At 37.5% G+C, this 20554-nt stretch overlaps 1 protein-coding gene across 2 annotated transcripts in view; it reads right to left on the reverse strand.

Moving 5' to 3' along the window:
• The window catches only part of IntS14 (integrator complex subunit 14), a 30552-nt gene extending 24350 nt beyond the window's left edge, over positions 1–6202 (reverse strand). Inside the window, exons 1-2 of one of the 2 annotated variants that reach the window (XM_067275783.1) lie at positions 6119–6202; positions 2756–2927 (exon numbers count right to left, since the gene is read on the reverse strand). In XM_067275783.1, the coding sequence (XP_067131884.1) occupies positions 2756–2917 (162 nt within the window). In that variant the 5' untranslated portion in view covers positions 2918–2927; positions 6119–6202. Of the gene's footprint in view, positions 1–2755; positions 2928–6036 lie in introns of both variants that reach the window. The other variant, XM_067275784.1, reaches the window with a different exon arrangement.
• Positions 6203–20554: the final 14352 nt, after the last annotated feature.

Raw genomic sequence — 20554 nt, forward strand, 5'->3', positions numbered from 1 at the left:
AAAGATTGCAGACCTCTAAAGGAAAGCTAAAAATCATCAGAGCTCAAAAAGGAAGAACTCACAGAATAAGTTTGCCTTTGGTAGATGTTGTACATTGTTGCAAATTTGGTATTTAACCATTAATGCAATACTTATAAATAATTTTAATTTTTCTGGCAGTGTATTGTTGTATTACATTTCAGTTTGTTGTATTACACTGAGACATTTAATAGCTTAAAATGAGTTATCTTGGATAAGTGTACAAATTAGCCAATTTAAATAATTTTTTCCATCACTTTATAAATTTATACTCTCTCCAAATAAAGAGAAAAACATTATATAATTTTTTTTATCATTGTTATACGAAATCAGCCATTTTCATCTTTTGACTAATTCCTCATTATTAATATTATGTTATTCCTCTACATGTTATTTCCTACATTTAGATTTATTTACCAACTTGTCATTACAACTGGGTCATTCACGTCAGATAGGAATTGGCTCTTTTGATGCAGGATTTGACATTTTTCAAAGACTGGGTTCATTCTGCACCTGTATGAAGCTATGCCATATCATTTTGCAAAATTTTCATTTTTGACAACTTTATATTATAAACCAAATTTCAAACTCTTTGGAAAAGCCATTTACCTCAATGCATACATCTCAGAAAGTATGTAAAATACAAACATGCAGTTTTTTGCATTTTGTAGGTAAAGGAATGAAACAATAATTCAGTTTGTGTTTAATTCAAACATTTTTTGTACAAAGTTTTAACACATTCAAAGCCGAATAGCTCAAAACACCCCCTTCGATTTCACCCATTTTCACATAATTTTTATCGATACTCTCCTTCTATACCTAATGATAAAGTTTTTTGGAAGAAATTTTTCATTTAAGGGAGAAAAATCTAGTCAAATTTTTGGTGCACCACCCGTAAGAAGTGCACGGTACGATGTTGGCTTACCAGCCCAGAACCGAGGTGCCGGGCGTAATATTGCACATATAGGCTTGTACCCCACCACTTCATCTCTTCTATTTCTGTCTGTCTCTTAATTAAATAACCACTCATTGAATCATTACAATTTGATTTACAATATGTTTTTAAAAGCAAATCATTTTTACAGAAAATTTTTGTTATAATAACAGTATTCATATCTAAACAACTGTGAATACTTGCCTAAATACAACCAATTCTGTCATTTACAGATTTAAATATTTGATTCAATTTTATACTGTGGTTGCTATTATATAAGCTAATGCAGTTGGCTTAAGAAAGTTATTCTATTTTCAATCTATTCTGTGATTTCTACAAAATTAATTTGTACACCCTTTGTCAGAAAAGTTTTGGGACAAAGCTCGTAAAAAATAGAAAATTGCAATTACCAAGTAACGATCCTAACTCCCGTCAAAGTAGTTCCCTCGGCTATCTATACACAATTGCCAACGTTTCTGGAGGTCTTGGAAGCAAGCAGAGAAAGCTTCAAGTATGATGTTTGTTAGCTCATTTGTCACAGTCCGTTGGACGTCTGCGTCGTCTTGACGAAACGTCCCTTTTGGTTGCTTTTTTACTTGCGGAAACGAGAAAAAAATCACACTTTTCCGACAAAGGTTTGCAACCAAAAGGGACATTTCGTCAAGATATGCAGACATCCAACAGACATCCAACGGACTGTGCAAACAAACATCACACTTGAAGCTTTCTCTGCTTGCTTCCAAGACCTCCAGGAACGTCGGCAATTGTGTATAGATAGCCAAGGAGACTACTTTGACAGGAGGTAGGATCGTTACTTGGTAATTGCAATTTTCTATTTTTTACGAGCTTTGTCCCAGAACTTTTCTGACAAAGAGTGCATACAAAGTCCATTATTTATAAAAGAAACTCAATTTGATGAATATAATATTTTGTACTTGCCAAACGAGCCACTAGATACGTAATGTAACCACTCAAAAATTGAAGAGGGGCAATACATTTTTTGTTAATATAAAAGTAATATTGAAAATGTAATGACTGAACAGAATCTGCATAACATAAAACCCGAATAATTTAATTATTCAAATTTTAACTCTAACAAAATTTTTGCAGCCATTTATAAATGCTTTAATAAATGTTTATTAAATTATTTAACAAAAATTTCTTTAAGTAAAAATTTTGATCTATACATATATCTTTATCAATCAAAGTATTCTCAAGGCGAATCGGATTTAATACAATTAGATAAGAAAACACACCTTTTGACTTCCCGCAGTAGTTTAATACCGTAAGAACATTTTCGATCTTCCTTGGTTAGGAATAATGAACCGAATATAAAAATAGCATTTGGGATTAAAAAAAAGTCGGTTTTTAAAATATTTAGAGCCAGGACTAAATTACAGTTTCTGAGTCGACGCTGCAACGACAAGGTTTTCCAGACATCAATTCTAAATTTTACATTTATTTGTTTATAAATTTGTTTAAATTTAGAATATCCAAGTTTGTAAATTTCTATTTTGTTCCATTTTGGTCTCAAAATGCTATTTTTATATTCGATTCGTTAGTCCCGACCAAGAAAAATCGACAAACGAGTCAAAGATGTTTTTATCGTATTAAACTACTGCTGGAAATCAAAGGGCGTACTTCTTCATTTAATTGATCTTTATCAAGTCCCCACAGTTCTCTCATTACAGTTTTTCATTATTTACATGCAATGACTAAATATTACAGCTAACGTTAACTTTACATCATATTTAAAATATAATAATAATAAATTATAAAATACTTTTTAAAAAATGTAAATACCAAAGCCGAAAATTCCAATTTCGTGTTCGTACTCATGTAATCTATCATGAAGTTCAATCCATGGATGGCCAAGTGACGCAGCTGATAGGGCTCGGTGCTGTCCGGCACGGTTATCGGCCTGGTCATGGAAAGAGAGACATCCAAAAGAAACACGGTCGGCATTTTCTTTTACCTGAAACGTTTAAAAAGTTTTACCGACCGATACTACGAGCGTAACGCGTCGTCTATGTTATTTTAAATATGAACTGCCCGATGGCGCAAACTCGTGGCGGATGGCCCGGAAAGACCCGAAAAACATTTTAGAGAAGGTGCCGGCCGAGGTACTAGATGGAGCACAGAGAACAAACGGTGTCCCCGACGACACGTCAAATGACCGACCTTCCGGAAACAGAATATCCGGCAATAGGTCGCACGTACACGTAAGGTTCCTTTAAGTTTTTTGCCAGTATACGGGAACTGACAATTCCGGGGGCTGCCAAACCCCTCAACCGGAGCTCAAATCTCATCCGTCACCGTACGTACGTGATCGGAGTCTTGTTAATGGAAAAATGCCGAAAAGTGCATTGGGCAGAACGGGTTTGCTCCGTCCCTCCGGTTCTTCTGGAGGGAATGACTGTAGCCCCGGCTTCAGAGAAGGTGTGAAACCCCGACAGCGTCCCAGGATGTGGAATTTTTTTTGTAGAAGCATTTAAAGAAGTGGAGAAGACGGAAAACAGAGGTGCAGTCCAGAAAAGGTTCATTAAAAATAGGGTTAACACAGGGTTTTCGGTGTCATTGAAGATGTCGAACGCTCTAATTGAACCGAAAACCCTACGTTAATGACGTAAGACGGTTCGTCCGAACGCTTTTGTCCATTTAGAGAAATTGTGGAGTAACAATCGTTCTTATGGGATCGACACAGGGTTTTCGGTGCAGCGTTCAACAATCTTTGAGCTCCGTCCTGGAATTCAGGTAAATACTTCGATAATACAGGCAACCCTCGACCTTTGCACAATTTCGCTATTTCGCACGTTTTTTAAAAATTTGACTTTTTAAATATTTTTGTCGATAATGAAAAAAAATTTGCTTCCATGCAGAATCGCTCATACACTACAAAGTGCAGTAGCTCGCTCTACATTCTCGAGACACACATTACTTCCTACAATAGCAAACTTCTCGAAATCCTAATCACTACAGTTTTGTTCCGAGCAAGAGGTCAAAACAGTTTCGGGGCATGCGTCAATGTGTTGCGTGTTTTTGCCAATTTTATTTGTTTATGTTTAAATATTTCATCCTTATAAATTGATAAACACGAGTGAGAAACGGAGAAACTGCAGTGTTGATACGAACAAAAAGAAATTTAGGACTCGTAAACTTCATTCGATCGAGACAAAGATGGAAATAATTAAACGTTCCAAAAACGGCGAATCTTTTCCTTCAATTGGACGTTTGTACCAGATTTCTCATTCCCGGTCTTCTGCTTGTTCCAGGATTCCGGGATAAAAGTGAACTGTTTCCCGGGATCCCAGAACAAAATTAATTATTTTTAAGATATACAAAATATCATGAAATCAAATGATATAATTATTTTTTGTTTTTTAATGTTTAATACATTCTGTAACCTCCAAAATCATATTAATAATGCTGTGTAAAATATATATTAAAAATTATCTTTGAATTACATAGAAATTTTCATAAATAGAAAAAATTTATTAAAGTTTGCTGGAAACTGCATCAACGATGACAACGACAACAATGACAACAGACAACAAAAAAATGCATAGAATTGAGTTGAAAATTAAAAAAAATGAACTTAAATCAAACTTCTAACTTAGAAGGTAAATTTTGTTTTTTTAAATAAAATATAATACAAAATATTGTAAATTTTTATAAGATTTTAAAAAGCAAAGATGGTCAATACTTCGATCACACGACCTACCGTATTTTACGGACTATAAGATGCACCCGAATTTTGGAAGCAATTTTTCGAAGAAAAAAGTGCGTCTTATAGTCCGTAAAATACGGTAATTCTTATTTTAGTAACAAAAAGTCTCTCTACCAAGAATGCCTTTTCCTATTCAATCGACGCAATCGAAATCGTGTTTAATGCATTTAAGAGAAGACAAATATTACGTGTTTTTCACCCGTATCCCGAAAGATTTCTAGTTTGTTTTCGAAATCGTAGTACTTCCCTTTGTTCTCAAGTATTCTCGATTCGTCTACCTCGACTGCTTTAACGGAAACGTCGTTGCCCAATAATTCGGCAGTTCGTTCGTCTTTAACGATCGGGTTACGAAGAAAAACTTCACATCCGCAGACTTCGTACTCTTCCGCATCCTCGCCCGATTTGCACAACTCGGCATCACGCAGTCGTCGAGGCTACCGGGCACGGTTAAAAATTACGACAGCGTAAGGACAATTATTCCAGATATTACGGGTAAAGAATTTCGAGAGTCCCGCCACAAACAAGCCACGTATCGATTATCGACCATTTGCGACGTGCCATAACCGGCAAAAATTTAAAAAACTAATAAGTAGGTTTAAAATTAATAAATACAAATGTGTTCTGACAGTTTGAGTTAATTATACTTTCTATTTGCAAAATTTCCTCAACCTTAACACAAAATAAGAAAAAAGTGAATTTTTAAGAAATTTGCAAGATTTCCCAGGATAAGAAAAATTTCCCGGGTTAAAAAACAACCTGGAGATATGGTATTCGACTAACTCTCGACAACTTTATAAAGAAAACAGCCAAAAGCACTTAAACGCGCCTCGTTAACTTCCTTAGGTTAACGTCACCCGCGGTAGCGAACTCGACAGCTCGTCTCCAAAACAGTGGGGACGCACGTTCTAACCCAACCCATTCTAATAAATTACTCTATTCTAATCATTTGGTTGGCAATAATTATGGTAATTTATTAGAATAGGTTAGGTTAGATTAGAACGCGCGTTCCCGCCGTTTCGGAGACGAGCCGCCACGTTCGCTACCATAGGTAACATTAACCCTTTCTTATGTATACATATTGGTAAAAAATACTTTAAAACACAGTTTTTGGTGCATATTTTTTTACATCCCTCTACTCTCGAACATCCGACTTTCAGGAACCAATTATGTGCGAAAGTCGAGGGCCGCCTGTATTACCATTCAGCATTACGTCTATTAACAAATGCTCGGTAGCAACCGAACGATTGACTTAATAAACGACTGTCGTTCGAAAGGTAAGAAAACGTGTCGATGGTAAATCTAGGAGAATTACACGAAACAAATCGATTTACACATAAATTACACGCGTGTAATGTACCTGGCGATTTATAATCGCAAAGGACCACCGAATAGAACCGGACTTTACCAGAAAACTCGAAATATTTTTTAAGAAAACCAACTTTTACAGTCCGCGAACGAAGGCAATGTCAAACTTTCCCGTCCAGCGACCGCGTTCGTCGCCCTCTGGCCAGTCCGTTTGTAAAACTAACATAATAGAACCTAACGCGGAGTGCCGATAAATCCCGTTCGGGATTTATCGGCACTCCGCATTAGGTTCTATTAAAACATTTTACCGGACGGGAAATAGTACCGGAAAGATGAACCGGTAACTGCATTATTACGTACGCGAATCTTTTGGAGCAGCGGCGTAGCGTGGGTGTCAGCCGCCCGGGGCGGAGGAAAATTTCGCCGACTCCTTAAAATTTCGCCCCCTTAAATAAAATTCGGGGAATCCCTACAAGTCAGTACAGACGATGTTGTCAGTCGCTACAATGAGCAAGATGTCATTATTATACATTCATTTAAGAAAGGGGAATTCCCCAGTTTCGTCACAGAATAAGTAATGGAAAATTCCGTGCTCATTTCAATCGTAGGTGCGACAAAAATATGAAATGAAATGGTTCAAATTTTTACAAGATATTATTATTTATTGTGAAAAATGCCGCCTCCACTACGCTACGCCACTGTTTTGGAGAGAAACGAATTCCGAATTCAAAAAGGATAATTTCAAAAACGTACAGTACGTCTTGTAAGAACCACGGTTTCCATATAAAGACAAAGGCGATAGGCGCCAAACCAATTAGGGAAAAAGTTTAAACGTCTTACGTCGTCGGGACCGGCGTGGAAAATGCATCTTTTTCCACCCGGCGATATCGTTCGCCTTGCCTTAACTCGGCAAAACGAATAATACAATTTCCTCGGCGGTCGTAACGGGTGCCGGATTAAGGAGCGGGCCGACGGGCACCCAGCCGGGGCGCCGAAACTAAGGTCGGAAGTAGAGCCTTAGAGTCCGCGCTTTCTCCAAAAATAATTACAGGCCGTCGGAAGCGTGCCTAAAATTCTTTCCACTGCGAGATGCAAATATCGAAGGAACGTAAAACAATTTATTACGTTCTATCGACAAAAATGTCCGCCACGGTCACCCCGCCGTATCTATATGTTTTATTTTTTATTTTAATTTATACTTTGTAGAAGTTTCCAGAACGTTCGGAATTCTCTCTCTCTCTTCCGACTTGCCGGATTATTGATTAAAATCGCACGCGAATACCTTAGTCCAGCGGTTCCCAAAGTGTGCGCCGCGGCGCCCTACGCTCTAGGAAACCGCGGCTTCCTCACAAGGACGCCACGAAATATAAAATTTTCATAAGTTTACTTCCACTTTCGATTGGATGTGATAAGAGTGCAAACCCGGTGCAAATCATTAACCCTGTAATACAGGTGGCACATAGAATCGCAAAATGTAAAAAAGCCTCGTACCGTGGCAGAAAAAATCATTCTACCGGGCAGCTGTAGATATGGCGAACGTTACGATCGGTCTGCGGGGAAGCTTCTTTCAAAAGTGCCTTTGTCCAATAACACCATCAGTCACAGAATACGGCACATAGCGAAGGACTTCCAATGTTCAGTTAATTGAAAAAATAAAAGGAAGGAATTTGGGTAGCAGCTGATTGAGGACACGGATAATAATAACGACGCTTACTCTATTCGCTACGTACGGTTTATAGATAGTAATAACGTTGTAGAAGACTCTTTTGCAACAGTATCACCGCCGGTGCTAAGGCTCGCGATCCTTTTTATATCCGAAAATAATTTGTAGTGAACCAAATGCATTGGTATCTGTACCGATGGTGCTCGTTCTATGTCCGGGTGTTACGGAGGATTGTAAGCACTTTTTTGAAGCAAAGACCCGATGTACTGTAGACCCGACAGGGAAGCACTCGCGTCAAAATATCCGAGTACTACATTGAACCGTCTTAGAATAAGTAGTAAATGTAGTAAACTTTATAAAAACTCGATCGTTGAAGACAAGATTTTTCAAAAAACTGTGAGGATACGAGATCCGAGCACACGTCTTTGTCCTACTATAGCACATCGAGAAAGCACCAAACATTACCACGAGAGAGTGATAGCTCTCTCGAGATAATAAAGAGGTTGAGGCGCAAGTACAAACGTTAAACTTGTACCGCAAGCAGAAGTACACGTTTGACGTTTTAAGTCCAAGTAAAAGACCTCGGGCGCTCGTTCACATCACGCGACGCAGCGAACGTCGCGCATTGACTCACGGAAAATTTGTTGAAAAAAAATGGCGGATACATTTAACTCTTATCCACTGTTACTACGTCTACCGAATTTTCGGTAGATCTACCGATTTTGGGTCCGCTCTACCGATCTACCGATCGAAGCACCAAATCCACCAAGAAGTCGACGATAATTCAAAAAAGAAACTTTTTATTTACAATGTATCTAAAAATTCTCAATAAAACATTTCTTACCTTCATTTCTTATATATTGTAAAAGACTTTATTGCGATAGAAAGTTATTTCTGCCGATCTGTTTAGCGCCCTCTATTATGTAGTAACATAATCACTGGTTACATTATAACAGAAATCGCCAGAAATGTACTCTTTTTAAGCGCATACTAATTAAAAGAAGATTTTTTAAAATGAACCTGCGGTGATTTCTTGTAACCGCGAACGAATCAAAAGGCGAGATAAAATTAACGAGAACATTTATTAGCTTACATGCGTCCGACTTGGATTCTACACAAAAAACGTCCGCTATCGTGAACAATCGACGAAATAAAAGCATACATTTATCAGATGATAAACAATTTACTTTTTGTATATACAACTGACAAGATTATGTTTCGAGTTATAAACAAACGGTCTTTGGATGGTCGGACATACAAAAAAATGAACAGACAGCGCCTAACTAAAGCGCGGTTTACAATAACGAATATGGTTAATCTTAACAGAACCAGACAAAACTCTGTAAATCTCCGAAAAATTTCAGCACCCGAAGATATAAATAGGAGCAGTACAGATTATTTTGACGTCATTCTATAATTCGTTGAGTGAACTGTCGCGAGAGTTGGTGCGAATAATTAAAAAAAATATTAGAAATCCAAAAATGAGTGACCGAGAGTACGATAGTGGTGGCAAAGGCTCTAGTACTACCGGTGTTACTAAAATAAAATACGAACAATTCTACAAACACGAGTGGGAAGCCCTGCCGGAGTTCAAAGGGTGGCTAACCCAAGTAAAAAAACAATTGGAGGCATCAATTAAAGAAAGTACGTTTTTGTGGCAGTTTAAAAATAATAAATTAAACTAATCGATTCGTTACCGTTGTTATATTTAGTATTACAGTATTAATGTTTTTTGTTATTCGGAGGAAATACCCCTTTCGACATTCGTAGCAGAGCGCAACCTGTCTTTCTTAGTCACGGAGCATCTGCCGAGATTAATTACGAACATTTGTCCCGACTCAAAGATTACTCGAGGATTGGCAGGCAGCAGAACCAAAACAACAGCCACTGCGAAGTACTTTACCGGTAACGAGGGTTTTCTTCGGGTTTGTGAAGATTTACGAAATAAGAAATTTTTCCTTATCGTGGATGAATCGACGGATCGGACCGCGACAAAACACTTACGCTTAGTTGTAAGGTATTTAAAAGACGACGTCATTCGAGATAGTTTTTTGGTCTTGTTAAATTAAGCGCTTCCGATGCAACTATCTTATATAATCGCATTGCCGAAATGTTTAACCACGTTTAAACTGTTTCCAATACAACGCGTAACATTTCTGTCTCGTACAAACCGCGGCATCACGGAACAAAACATCGATTACTACATACGTATTTGTCACAATACTTATAGGTTTTATAGTTTGTTGGAATGTAAACGAATAATGTTAGATAACTATAGTAAGCCTGTACTGTTATTTTAAGGAATGTATTTTATTTTTGATTACTTCTATTAATTTATTTTGTTGCCGTTGCTCTAAGAGTTGTATCGGTTGTTTCTTGGTAGCAAGTTCGAGAAAAGAAGCGAAACAACTGTCTACTCATTGTTTACGGCGTAATAAAGCTTGTTTTTTTTATTGAATGCTTCAATTTAAGTCATTGACCAGTACAGTACAATAGAATACTTCATAATCATTTATTCATCAATAACTTGCTTAATTTTATCCATTTTATTATTTATGTTTTAAAATATTTTTACTTATAAAATGGTAAACATGTCAAAGTTTTGCACTTGCCGACGTTGACAACATTCAAAATTTTACTATTAACTGACGGAGTGAACAGCTGCCCGACCACGTCCCATCGCATTTCCGTGTCTGTTGTTTAAAACCAATAAACACAAAAATTATTTTTAATAATAAATTTTTTAAAATTTCGTGTTTTTCTTAATTATTTCTTAAAGTATACACGAGAATGCGATTTTAAAGTAGGGTTACGGCCATTATCGGAAGTGAGCCGACCTCTTTCATTAGAACCCATCGTCTATATTTTTAAATAATCCTTTCTCGATTTAAGTGTGGTTCGAATGTTTTAATTACGTCCGAAGTCGGAATGAGCTAAAAGTTTTCCCGTATTTTATACATTTTACATTAAAAGATTGTGTAAATCTTACTCCAAGTTACCTTTATAATGTGAAAATGTATAAAATACGGGAAAACTTTTAGCTCATTCCGACTTCGGACGTAATTAAAACATTCGAACCACACTTAAATCGAGAAAGGATTATTTAAAAATATAGACGATGGGTTCTAATGAAAGAGGTCGGCTCACTTCCGATAATGGCCGTAACCCTACTTTAAAATCGCATTCTCGTGTATACTTTAAGAAATAATTAAGAAAAACACGAAATTTTAAAAAATTTATTATTAAAAATAATTTTTGTGTTTATTGGTTTTAAACAACAGACACGGAAATGCGATGGGACGTGGTCGGGCAGCTGTTCACTCCGTCAGTTAATTGCAAAATTTTGAATGTTGTCAACGTCGGCAAGTGCAAAACTTTGACAATGTTTGTTATATTTACGAATTCGTTAGGCAGCAATATGAAAAAATTCTGACCCATAAATTTCCGCTGTCGTCCGTACGTGTTTCCTTACTCTCGAGAAAACAGTTGGACGAAAGACGAGACACGAGAAGAAGAAGGCCTCGTTTAACTATATACAAACATCGGCTTTGGACCAGAAGTCGCGCGTTATTTCAATTAAAAAGTCTTCCCCCTTAAGGAGTTAGATAGATGATCGGCACGACTCTATCGCTAACGAAAAAGTACGAGGTACGGGGGCAAGACTGTACTAATTTCGGTCGAAGATCATATATTTTAAATAAACACTTAAAAATACTATAATATCTTATTTTCCTCTCAGAATACTGAGTATAAGGGCTTCTGCCGTGTATTATTCGCCTTTTACGATTCGTAGAATCGATTATACGATTCGCGAGCGATTCTATGAATGGAATTATAGGATAAATGGGATGGGATTAACGAAAACGTGCGCGTGGCCACGTACGAAGGGGATGACTCCCGAAAGAACATTGCGCGGGAAATTGGCATCTATCTAGGTACCAATTTCCCAAACAACGTTAAGTAAAGTACTCTCGAAAGATATTCTATGGGGAAACTGGCCCCTTTTTACATAATTTCGACAGCCGAAAAATTCCACGCGTCTCGATGGCCGGGTGCTAGTGGATCGCTCTGGCGGATCTCGTAAGAAACCGGAGGAGTCGGATGATTCGAGTCTTCTCCGTTCGGATACGTCGGTCCCGCCTCTCGACATTCGGCTGCCTCGCAGTTGGCCCGGTACAACTCGCGATGTTCTGGCCGAAAATTATTATTTTGAATAGATCCCGAAAAACCTTCGGACGTAAAATGTCATAAAGAAAATTCTCGAGAATAATGTTTGAATGAATAAAAGAATTTTCACAATTCGAAGCGCCTAAAGAACCGTAATGGTGAGCCGACATTCGTGTTTGTTTCACGCAAATATCTTCCAAACGGCTGCAATTTTCACCATAGCAGATTTTGTAGCATTTGGTCCGCTAAACGTCTCTTTACATAGTGTATAATTAGAGTTATCAGTCGAGATTACCCCGCATTCTTTGCGTAATATGTGATTTATCCATCGTTATTATTTACATTCGAATTTTTTTCCTGGCTGATATACAAAAGAGGGAAAGTAAGGCCGTGGGTCAAAAAATGACCATCAAAATTTTTACGTTTTTGGGCTCGGGACACCTCGAAACGCCGAGAAATGCAAAAGGATTACGTTTTTTTTATGTATGTGTGGATTTCTGTGTGTATAGAACACGATTTGTTCACTCCCCTCGAAGCTTAATAACTCGGTTGTCTTTCATCTAAAATTTCTGAAATTTTGCAAGCGGGTTTGTGAATTATTGATATCGATGCCGTTAAATGTCGAAGGAGTGGGCAGACAATTGCAGTCGTGTGTATCTCCAATAGGAAAAGACTTAATGAAGATTTTATTTATTATGAGCACTTAGAATTTTTTTTTAATATAAAACTTATTAAAAATTAAGCTTTTTGCCATTTTATAAGAGTTAAAACAATAAAAACGTTTTAAAGTAAAATATCGTAACAGATGGCGTCGCCAAAATTTTAAAGGTCGCCGGGAAAGTTCAGTAGCTCGTTGCCGTATTTTTAAATTTCATTTAACTTTCATCTATTTCCCGCCGGTCGACCAAAGGAGAAATTCACCGAAATGCCAATTATTGCAAACTCGGAGCATCGGCGTACACCCCTCGACAATGGCGCGTTATAGCTTCGTGTAATCCGGGCAATTTTGAATTAGAGGAAAACGAAATAGAATTGTAATTAAACACACTCAAACTTGTTTTCGTGCGGTCTTTTTTTGCGCGATTTGTTTTATGCGATTTTTTGTGCGCGGTATATGAATTTCGATCGAATTGGTATACCGCACAAAAATAATTGCGCAAAACACATCGCGCGTATAAAAAATCGCGCAAGAAAAGACCGCACAAAAACAGGTTTGAGTGTACCAGAAGTACAGTACACGATTAATTTTAATTATTTATAAATTGCAGTCGATGTTGTAGAAAACTTCTTTTTCGTGACAGATCGCCCGCGTAATGCGTTGGGTAATCCCATCAATACTTCTTCTTCCTCCCCGCGAATAACAAATCCCCTTTTCCTATACCCGTCGGGGGTTCGGGCAGGCCTACAATTAAGGCCATTAGCTAGCGAGCGAAGGGCGAGGAAGCGTGAAAAATAAACAAACTACATCTAACGATAGATAACGTCGGGCCCCGCGATGTGTCGGTAAAGTGTCATACTTTTTATACGTATCGTCACTCGGTGGGGAAGAACCCGTCGTATGTTATAGGACGAACGGAATAGGCAACTCGACACAACGGGTATCTGTTAAGTTCCTCCCGGTAGGACTTTCTACGGGGGAACTGGCTCCTATTTAGCTGTTAGAAACGCGAATAACCTCAAAAATTTACGCGGTCGGCACGTTAGCGAAGCGCGAACCTACGACCGACGTTCGGTGGTTTCTCCATTCGTCCACTGGCGAAACCTCTGTACTTTATATTACGGCTTAAAGCCACAACGAGTTTACGTCCATCTCCGGAAACAGAGCCCGAAATATCTATTAAGGTTGGTATTTCTCTACAAGAAATATTTCGAGAAATAATTTTGTTGCGATTAAAGTTTATAAAGAGCTTTCGATGTTTTCGACATTCGTACGAAAAATTTTGAGCAGTCCGCTGGCGAATTTTTTCGGTAAAAGTCTTCCGGTTTCTCATCGATACGGATAGAAATATTCTTTCGGTAGACACGTTTACGGCACGGAATCGGGTTAGTTACCGAAGCAAAATACGTAAATTTCAATAAGCGGTCGCGCGATTGGACGTTTTCACATTGCCACGCGCAACACGGGCGAATTTGATCCACATCCGGCTGTCACTCGACCAACGAAATTCCGACTAAACTGCATATTTTTCTTATATAAAGCGGCACGAATTGCGCGCTTTCGGTATTCTTTGGGCGCAAACCTTCGGGAAAATCGGAAGCGGAACTAGCGAAGATGTACAAGTCGGTGTTTACACTCGTCGTTATCGGTAAGTAACGTTTATAAAGTAACTTTAGACGTACTTTATAATAGTTTAATATAGTCGAACCCGCATCGATGGACGTCCGTACGCAGTGGCCTTTTTTCGAAAACGTTTTTGTAGGAAGAATTCTTAGAAAATGCCGGCCGCCGTTCGGAGGTTTTAACTTTATTTGTAACTAAAGTCATTAAGAAAAATATATTTTTTTTCAGTGATTATTTTCGTAGAAAGTAGCGAAGGACGTGACGAACCTAACGTGGAAGCAAGAAACGCAGGATTTTATGTACATTTAGAGGGATTTTTTGACCTTCTAAGGAAGATTAGAGATTTTTTTATATATGGACGTGAGCCCAGAATGGCCAATGGTCCAGCCGGCGGTAGTTTACCAGACGACGAAGGAAAGAAAATTAACTAGAATCGAAGGAGGTCGGTACCGTCGTAATAAAACAGAATTTTATTCATTTACTACGGAATAAAATCGCTTTAGTTTTAATTGTTTATACGATAATTACTATTTGCTTCCATTTATAAGCGTTAAAATTTTAATTTAAAATATTTGCAGTTTGACTCCGAGGTGGACCGAATATCGGCCATCTTCCGGTTTCGCTTCCTTAATTTCTGTCGGATCGTCTCAAAAACTTTGTAATTCGAATATTCAAATATCAATAAAGAATATTCTGGCTTTTATTACCGTTTGATCCTCGTTATTGCGTATCGAATTAGAAATTGGCACCGAAGTCCTCGGGATTGGGTCGCGTTAACCGAATTGCGACTTTTAAGTCCGCACGTAAGTCCGGCGCCAGCGGTGGCCGACGACGATAGTCGGGTTCTAGACGGAGGAGGGAGTAGAGAGACCACGCGCCGGAAACGACGCGCTCCACTACGCATTTAAACGTTAAATAACAACAATTTATTTAGCCGAGTTAGAACTATTTTACAAAAGCGTAGAACGGCGGAAGAGTCTATCGCTACGAGCGTGCCGAACCGACAGAGAGAACGAGTCGATAAATACCCGGACTCGTTGTCGCGTCGTCGTCGCGCGATTTCTTCGGAGACGACGAAAGGGGTCTTTGCTCTTATTTTGGGACATACTTTTCGGTCTCGAGCCCAAATCCAATGGAATTGCGAAAGCAAAACGGAAATTAATAAATACATTACATCGGTATTTCCCAGCTATAGTTCGTGTAGGCCTACGCATCGTATCCCGTAGGAAATTTGCACCGTTATAGTCTAAAGTTTAATTAAACGAAATGTTTCGAGGTTATGGATTTCTCTGTTTTCACAAATGTTTTGCGTTACGGCAATGGACAGAATTGTATAATTTGTAGAAGCTCGCCGGCCAAATCGGTTAACCGCGTAAAACAAAAAGTTTAAAATGAAATTTAATTTTTAAAGATTCGATAAATATTAAAATTGCACACTTTTAGATTCATTAAAACGTTTTTACTTTTTCTATATCGACGGAAATAAATATCAATAAAACATTTTCAATATAGAAACAGACGATAAAACGTGATAAAGTAATTAAAACCAGTACGACGGGTGTTCGGAAATTCACCGACAAAACCGCTTTCCCGCTTTTACGGCGCCGAATTCATCAAAATTGCCGTTCCGCAGTACCGAGAGTGACCGCGGCAGTGGCGTGCCGTCGTTGCGAGCGATGGAAGCGCCCCTTCCACCTTCCAACGACCTTCCCTCGTATTTTATAAAATATAAATTTTCATATTTTAACGTACTTTGCATTAATTAAAATTAATATTTTATTATAACCGCATTATGTATCTTTTACAAATTTCTATACTACGTGTGAAAAAAACGATAAGATTGCTATTGTATATTCGAATAATTCGGTGGCGAAAGGAATGTCGAAACCGGACAGTCTCCAATCGGCCAGATTATATAGGCATTCGCACAAGCGGTTTACGGTGCACCAACCTCACCCGGTTTAGCCGGTAGAAGCAATACACGCGTAAAGCGTCCAATTTTATATCCCGGACCGGTTCTGAGCCGTTAGCCGCCCGCCCGTCAACTTCCAATCGGCCAGATTATAGGCATCGGCGCGTGCGCTTTACGGAGCACCAACGTCACAGTTTAGCCGGTAGAAGCGACACACCATCAAGCATTCAATTTTATATCCCGGACCGGTTGTGGGCCGTTAGCCGCCTGCCTGCTAGATATTCGGCCGCCCTCGCCCGATTACGCGAATCGCGAGCAGACTAGATCGACGACGGGCAACCCCCGGCCCGCGGGTCAGCTACGGCTGGCGAAAAGTTTCTATCCGGCCCGCGAGATCTTTAATAGATTATTAAATTGGAAAAATAACTATTAATTAGTTATTTTTCCAATTCTTTGTAATTTTCGAAAACGATAAAAAAAATAAATGTAGTAATTAACTTTTTATTTATTTATTTCGTATTTGCGGACTAAAAAATTACGAGTCGCGAGAAGGCGTCGATTAACTACTACGGCCCGCGGAAAAAACGTAAAATTTATTCTGGCCCGTGTTATAAAAAAGGTTGCCCACCCTGGACTAGATTTATAACTTAATCCAACCGAAAGGAATTTACTGGCACGTTTTTACGATAGTTCTGTATAGTTGACAGGAGTTTTAAAAAACTCCATTAAAATATTTGATATATTTATTCCGCGTTTATTCCGCTCTCCCGTCTTATATTACTTACGGATTTCGATGTTAAACCGGTGATATTACGATTTAGTACGTCCCATCTGTAAGGAGATGCAGAAAAAACGTGTACAATTCTAGTACAGTGTTAAAAAATTAACTGTTACTTTGGCATCATCATTTACGACCAAATTTAATGAATGAAACGCACAAGGTACAAAAAAGCTCTAGAATTTATTTTCCTTAAATTTACGATCTAAGTATCCGTTGTCGTAAAAATTTGTCTTTCCAATGTTTTCCCACGACTACAGATATTCGAGTACAAAGTAACTGGTTTCGACTTATTTCTACTTAAAAAGTAATTAATAACAGTATTTCATGAGATGAGCTAACTTTTGAATGTGTCGTATATGACACGTTGGTTCTTAGTGTTACAATAATTACATTACAGCCTATGAACTATTTTCATATTGGCAAGTTATTTACTTTTATAGTTATTTTGTCATTTAGTCAGCAATATGTATTCTATTATTTATTTTCATTTTTTATTAAATTAATTTATTAATAAAAATAATTATTTATTTTCATTAATAAATTAATAAAGTAATTTCTGTCATTTGTTTTTGTATAGTTATTTATCTGGTCTGCAGGATTTTGTTTGTTAAGAATTTATAAATTATTAATATGATAAATCATATATTAAAACTAAATCATTGACATTTATTATAAATTTTTCAGTGTGAACAGATGAAATAAGGAAGGAACATGATAGGACGCTTGATATTGATAGAATTTTGTGTGGACTGGAAGGCAGGTCCGGTGACGAAGACAGTGACCAAACATTTGAACCAGTCAGAACATTTATCAACCAAATTGTCCTGAAGAACGTAAGTCATTAGATGATACATTTGACGATGATGAAAATGATTCTTCAGCTACGTAAATAGAGGAAGATTTCTTGACATCGGTGCAGTAACAGACTCCACCATGGCACCATACAAATAGATTTAAGCCCTTGCTACCAGCTCCTGCATTTCAGGAAGAACCCCGAAAGGGTAAGGAGTGTGAGTCTGAAGAATATTTCTTAAATTATATTTCTGAAAATCTCTTTGATGTCATTGCTTGATGATGACATGCACAAATCAAATATCACTGATTCACCTGGAATAACTTTTGAACTTTACTGCTGATGAAATGAAAATTTTTGGATAGTTTACAGAAGAGATAGCAGAGCAATAAAAAAGAAGAAGAATAACTCACTTCAATATTTGAAATTAAAGTAAAAGTGTCAAAATGGCTATTACATTCAGATAGTACAGAAAATAAAAAAATGAATAGTGAAGATGACGAAGAAAAGGAAAATAATAAAAAAATACTTCAACTTTACATCCCAGAAAAATACAATGCAAAAGTGGAGCAAAACGCATGCCAGAAATCATTGCAAATGGCAAAAATCACTGCAGCCAAATGCACTGATATAAAAGTGTATGAGCTACAGTGTACTGTATCAAATGCAAAATCCATCTGTGCCTTGTGACAAATAAAAAGTGCTTCAAAGCATGTCATATGTAAATATAAAATGTCAATTATTGTATAAAAACAGTCAAATAAACCATTTTTACATGAACAGAACAGTTTGCATTTTGTACAAGTAGATCCATTGTGTCATATATGACACATACCATTTTTTAATGACCGAATACAAAAAAATTGAAAAAAATGATAATTTACTAACAAGTGACACCCAAAGGTCAATAATATAACAAAACATCAAAAAAAAAAAAATTTTTTTTAGTAGTGGATCTCAATAGGTTATATGACCATGTTCTTCCTTCATTGTTTTTATTTATTTTTGTATATTTGTTTATTTATATTATCGTGTCCTTCCTTTTTATTTTTTGTCCGTTAGTAATGATTTGAATTTTTTTAAACAATTGTATTCTTTTAGTGGAACGATAATGTTCTTTTTTTCGAAAGTTAGAACCTGAAGATGGCTTATTGAGTAAGCCGAAAACGTTTAGTTTTCTCAATAAAATATTCTAAGCTATAAGTAAAAGGTGTTATTTTGTGAATTAGACTAATTATTGGCTGAGCTAGTATCTACTTTATGTCAAATGTTTTTTTTTTGTCGCTCACTAGTATATCTCAAAGGACGCCACAGGGCTGTTGTAAATTTTAAACGTCTCTCACCATAGCTGTAAAAATCTAAGCGGGCGGATGGCCGAGCGGTCAAGGTTAGCAGCCTGCTGCCCTGGGGGACCCGGGATCGAATCCGGACGGGTCGAAAAATCCCCAGGAATTTTTCGGGGGTGGTCCGTCCGGATATGTCGGTCCCCGTCCCTCACCACCCGGCCGCCCCATTGTGGGCCTGGCCGAACCCATAATGGGCTTGCTGTAAGAGGCCCTCTTAGTGCCCACTGGGCGGAAAGAGTTACAAAAAAAAAAAAAAAAAAAGGCTGTAAAAATCTAACTATGTTAAACTTAATACTAAGTAGCTTGTTCGTCGTTTGTTTTCTAACTAATTTGTTTTAATACCAGGTGTACACGGAAATCAGTTTCCCACTGTACTGAGCGAGTGATTGGTTCGGTCAAACTTTTGTTTAAGTAAAATTCTGGCTCTTTCAACAGGGTTTTATTTATGTCCCTATTCCCTGATCTCTTAATTATTTAATAAACATAGAATAGATTATAGTAAACAAATCGATTGCGCTCGAAATTTTAATTAAACGGTGCTTAAATTTAGTATTCGTTATACACTAACGTAACGGCCGGAAAAGTAATAAAACAACCTCTTGTAAAAATGCGAAAATACCGCTTTTTACAGAAAGTACCGATCGAAAACGAAAACGTCCGAAATGCGGAAAACCAAGTACGGTACGTAGTTTTTACAGCGTAACCTTTCCGACTAGACGCGCGCGAGTGCTACCATCCGTCCGTGGCAGTAATTAAGTGAATACGATATAACGTAACGTATATATAAAACTAGCTGACCCGGCCACACGTTGTTGTGACTCAAAATGTATCTATTATAAACGTATAACACTTCCCCCGTGGGGGAATTTCAAAAAATCCCTTTTTAGTGTATATTCTGTTGACGTCACCTATTAAAACGCAATTAAAAACGCAAAAAACCGCGTGTAAAATAGTACAAATAGAAGCCGAGTTCTTCACGGTAAGCCTTAATCTTGTCCATCTCCCTTCCGTAGGGAGAATTTCGACACGTATATTATGTAAAAACACGTGCATATTCGAATGCAACGTTGTGTCAAAATTTCAAAGGAATCGGTAGGAACAAACAAACGTTGTATTTTATTTATATAGATAGGTAGAAAATGATCTGCTTAGGTCCATTCTCACAGAAAAGCAAACTTAGGTCGTCTGAAGTTAGCGCCATCTGTTGGACATAAAAGCCTTAATCCATATATAAATATATTTTTGAAAGGGGGGAAATGGTGATCTTCACATATGCCACAAACCTTCGCGGGAATGTATTAAAGAACTTCCCAAAGTTTCGTGACAATCGGATAAATGGTGTGGTAATGCACGAAGGACAAACACACACACACACACACACACAGACATACATTCGTTTTTATATATATAGATTATATCCTTTTTTGTACGAATTATATTTGGTTTACTATTTTTTTACTTTTTGTCAACAGATGGCGCTACAATTAAAGCCAGCAAATCTGACGCGTAGACACGAACGAATCTATATATAAAAACCAAGTGGGTATTACGGGATGGTACGTACGACACGGTGAAAGTTAGAAGCGAGTTGGCGTGGCAAACAAACAAACAAACAATACATATTATA

The sequence above is a fragment of the Centruroides vittatus genome, unplaced genomic scaffold (genome assembly GCF_030686945.1).
Source record: "Centruroides vittatus isolate TY-2023 unplaced genomic scaffold, ASM3068694v2 contig_634, whole genome shotgun sequence".
Classification (NCBI taxonomy): Eukaryota; Metazoa; Arthropoda; class Arachnida; order Scorpiones; family Buthidae; genus Centruroides; species Centruroides vittatus.